Consider the following 4,630-nt stretch of genomic DNA (forward strand, 5'->3'; position numbering starts at 1 on the left):
ATACATTACATCAAACTTCATCCCAGAAAGACCAGAACTAAAATCTTGTCTAATTGGCCACAGATGCTCCATTAAGCTCTGGGTAAATGCAACATAGTGCCCCCCATCAAATATCTGCTAAGTTTGATTTCTGAATTGACTGGAATTGACCCCCAACCTGTGTGTGTGTGTGTGTGTGTGTGTGTGTGTGTGTGTGTGTGTGTGTGTGTGTGTGTGTGTGTGTGTGTGTGTGTGTGTCTCTCTAGATTGTATGATGAACATCCATAACCTGTGTGTGTGTGTGTGTGTGTGTGTGTGTGTGTGTGTGTGTGTGTGTGTGTGTGTGTGTGTGTGTGTGTGTGTGTGTGTGTGTGTGTGTGTGTGTGTGTGTGTGTGTGTGTGTGTGTGTGTGTGTGTGTGTGTCTCTCTCTAGATTGTATGATGAACATCCATAACCTGTGTGTGTGTGTGTGTGTGTGTGTGTGTGTGTGTGTGTGTGTGTGTGTGTGTGTGTGTGTGTGTGTGTGTGTGTGTGTGTGTGTGTGTGTGTGTGTGTGTGTGTGTGTGTGTGTGTCTCTCTAGATTGTATGATGAACATCCACAACCGATGTGTGTCTAATGTTCCCAGTCTGTGTGGAACGGACCACACTGAGAGGAGAGGACGCATCCAGATCACCGCAGATATCAAGGACAACAAACTCACCGTCTACAGTCAGTACACACACACACACACACACACATACACATACACACTCCCTGCAGCAAATAATTTAACCCCTCGACTTAGAGCAGTCTGAGACAGAGTTAGAGCAGTCTGAGACAGAGTTAGAGCAGTCTGAGACAGAGTTAGAGCAGTCTGAGACAGAGTTAGAGCAGTCTGAGACAGAGTTAGAGCAGTCTGAGACAGAGGTAGAGCAGTCTGAGACAGAGGTAGAGCAGTCTGAGACAGAGGTAGAGCAGTCTGAGACAGAGGTAGAGCAGTCTGAGACAGAGGTAGAGCAGTCTGAGACAGAGGTAGAGCAGTCTGAGACAGAGGTAGAGCAGTCTGAGACAGAGGTAGAGCAGTCTGAGACAGAGGTAGAGCAGTCTGAGACAGAGGTAGAGCAGTCTGAGACAGAGGTAGAGCAGTCTGAGACAGAGGTAGAGCAGTCTGAGTTAGAGCAGTCTGAGTTAGAGCAGTCTGAGTTAGAGCAGTCTGAGTTAGAGCAGTCTGAGTTAGAGCAGTCTGAGTTAGAGCAGTCTGAGTTAGAGCAGTCTGAGTTAGAGCAGTCTGAGTTAGAGCAGTCTGAGACAGAGTTATAGCAGTCTGAGACAGAGGTAGAGCAGTCTGAGACAGAGGTAGAGCAGTCTGAGACAGAGGTAGAGCAGTCTGAGACAGAGGTAGAGCAGTCTGAGACAGAGTTAGAGCAGTCTGAGACAGAGTTAGAGCAGTCTGAGTTAGAGCAGTCTGAGACAGAGTTAGAGCAGTCTGAGACAGAGTTAGAGCAGTCTGAGTTAGAGCAGTCTGAGACAGAGGTAGAGCAGTCTGAGACAGAGGTAGAGCAGTCTGAGACAGAGCAGTCTGAGTTAGAGCAGTCTGAGTTAGAGCAGTCTGAGTTAGAGCAGTCTGAGTTAGAGCAGTCTGAGTTAGAGCAGTCTGAGACAGAGTTAGAGCAGTCTGAGACAGAGTTAGAGCAGTCTGAGACAGAGTTAGAGCAGTCTGAGACAGAGGTAGAGCAGTCTGAGACAGAGTTAGAGCAGTCTGAGACAGAGGTAGAGCAGTCTGAGACAGAGGTAGAGCAGTCTGAGACAGAGTTAGAGCAGTCTGAGACAGAGGTAGAGCAGTCTGAGACAGAGTTAGAGCAGTCTGAGTTAGAGCAGTCTGAGACAGAGTTAGAGCAGTCTGAGACAGAGGTAGAGCAGTCTGAGTTAGAGCAGTCTGAGACAGAGTTAGAGCAGTCTGAGACAGAGGTAGAGCAGTCTGAGACAGAGTTAGAGCAGTCTGAGACAGAGTTAGAGCAGTCTGAGACAGAGTTAGAGCAGTCTGAGACAGAGTTAGAGCAGTCTGAGTTAGAGCAGTCTGAGACAGAGGTAGAGCAGTCTGAGACAGAGGTAGAGCAGTCTGAGACAGAGGTAGAGCAGTCTGAGACAGAGGTAGAGCAGTCTGAGACAGAGGTAGAGCAGTCTGAGACAGAGTTAGAGCAGTCTGAGACAGAGTTAGAGCAGTCTGAGACAGAGTTAGAGCAGTCTGAGACAGATTTAGAGCAGTCTGAGACAGAGGTAGAGCAGTCTGAGACAGAGTTAGAGCAGTCTGAGACAGAGCAGTCTGAGACAGAGGTAGAGCAGTCTGAGACAGAGGTAGAGCAGTCTGAGACAGAGGTAGAGCAGTCTGAGACAGAGGTAGAGCAGTCTGAGACAGAGCAGTCTGAGACATCCCGAAAACGTCTGTAGCGTCCGAACAGTTTGACCTACTGAAATGGAAAGGGGAGACTCTGTGTTCTCCGTTTAGCTCTACGACCCCCACAAGTGTCAGGAGACTCATCTGAAGTCTGTATCGTCCATGTGCCACAGGTTGTTTGGTAGAGTCCGAACCGTTTGGGCTGAAAACTAATGGGAGGCCACTGTGGAAAGGGGATGTTTTCATGAACAGAATGGCCCTCCCCAGAACCCCCCCCCACACACACACACACACACGTACGACCTCCACAAGTGTCACGGGACTCGTCTGAAGGCCATGTTCTGTTATAATCTCCACCCGGCACAGCCAGAAGAGGACTGGCCACCCCTCATAGCCTGGTTCCTCTCTACCCAGTACAGCCAGAAGAGGACTGGCCACCCCTTATAGCCTGGTTCCTCTCTACCCAGTACAGCCAGATGAGGACTGGCCACCCCTCATAGCCTGGTTCCTCTCTACCCAGTACAGCCAGAAGAGGACTGGCCACCCTCATAGCCTGGTTCCTCTCTACCCAGTACAGCCAGAAGAGGACTGGCCACCCCTCATAGCCTGGTTCCTCTCCACCCAGTACAGCCAGATGAGGACTGGCCACCCCTCATAGCCTGGTTCCTCTCTACCCAGCACAGCCAGATGAGGACTGGCCACCCTCAGAGCCTGGTTCCTCTCTACCCAGTACAGCCAGAAGAGGACTGGCCACCCCTCATAGCCTGGTTCCTCTCTACACCGCACAGCCAGAAGAGGACTGGCCACCCCTCATAGCCTGGTTCCTCTCTACCCAGTACAGCCGGATGAGGACAGGCCACCCCTCATAGCCTGGTTCCTCTCTACCCAGTACAGCCAGATGAGGACTGGCCACCCCACATAGCCTGGTTCCTCTCTAGGTTTCTTCCTAGATTTTGGCCTTTCTAGGGAGTTTTTCCTAGCCAACCTGCTTCTACACCTGCATTGCTTGCTGTTTGGGGTTTTAGGCTGGGTTTCTGTACAGCACTTTGAGATATCAGCTGATGTACGAAGGGCTTTATAAATACATTTGATTTGAAGGTAACAGTACCGGGTTTTATATTTTAAACAAATGGAAGTATGGAGGTAGTTTTGTGCTGACCCAGAAAAAGGGGTTAAATATGTCTCCTAGATTTAGGACACTTAAACACCTTGTTTCTCATGATACTATTCTTTAAAAGGGGTTAAATGTCTCCTAGATTTAGGACACTTAAACACCTTGTTTCTCTTTAAAGGGGTTAAATATGTCTCCTAGATTTAGGACACTTAAACACCTTGTTTCTCTTTAAAAGGGGTTAAATATGTCTCCTAGATTTAGGACACTTAACCACCTTGTTTCTCTTTAAAGGGGTTAAATATGTCTCCTAGATTTAGGACACTTAACCACCTTGTTTCTCGTGATACTATTCTTTAAAAGGGGTTAAATATGTCTCCTAGATTTAGGACACTTAACCACCTTGTTTCTCTTTAAAAGGGGTTAAATATGTCTCCTAGATTTAGGACACTTAACCACCTTGTTTCTCTTTAAAAGGGTTAAATATGTCTCCTAGATTTAGGACACTTAAACACCTTGTTTCTCTTTAAAAGGGTTAAATATGTCTCCTAGATTTAGGACACTTAACCACCTTGTTTCTCATGATACTATTCTTTAAAAGGGGTTAAATATGTCTCCTAGATTTAGGACACTTAACCACCTTGTTTCTCATGATACTATTCTTTAAAAGGGGTTAAATATGTGTATTAGATTTAGGACACTTAACCACCTTGTTTCTCATGATACTATTCTTTAAAAGGGGTTAAATATGTCTCCTAGATTTAGGACACTTAACCACCTTGTTTCTCTTTAAAAGGGGTTAAATATGTCTCCTAGATTTAGGACACTTAAACACCTTGTTTCTCTTTAAAAGGGTTAAATATGTCTCCTAGATTTAGGACACTTAAACACCTTGTTTCTCTTTAAAAGGGTTAAATATGTCTCCTAGATTTAGGACACTTAACCACCTTGTTTCTCTTTAAAAGGGTTAAATATGTCTCCTAGATTTAGGACACTTAACCACCTTGTTTCTCTTGATACTATTCTTTAAAAGGGGTTAAATATGTCTCCTAGATTTAGGACACTTAAACACCTTGTTTCTCTTTGAAAGGGGTTAAATATGTCTCCTAGATTTAGGACACTTAAACACCTTGTTTCTCTTTGAAAGGGGTTAAACATGTCTC

General features: G+C 46.1%; 1 protein-coding gene across 1 annotated transcript in view; it reads left to right on the forward strand.

Moving 5' to 3' along the window:
- The first annotated feature begins 542 nt into the window (after nucleotides 1-542).
- Nucleotides 543-4,630, forward strand: part of LOC124017080 (protein kinase C beta type) — a 47,467-nt gene continuing 43,379 nt past the window's right edge. The window contains exon 1 of the mRNA XM_046332466.1: nucleotides 543-690. Coding sequence (XP_046188422.1) covers nucleotides 567-690 — 124 coding nt within the window. The 5' untranslated portion in view covers nucleotides 543-566. The remainder of the gene's footprint in view (nucleotides 691-4,630) is intronic.

Source organism: Oncorhynchus gorbuscha, unplaced genomic scaffold (genome assembly GCF_021184085.1).
Source record: "Oncorhynchus gorbuscha isolate QuinsamMale2020 ecotype Even-year unplaced genomic scaffold, OgorEven_v1.0 Un_scaffold_1463, whole genome shotgun sequence".
NCBI lineage: Eukaryota > Metazoa > Chordata > Actinopteri > Salmoniformes > Salmonidae > Oncorhynchus > Oncorhynchus gorbuscha.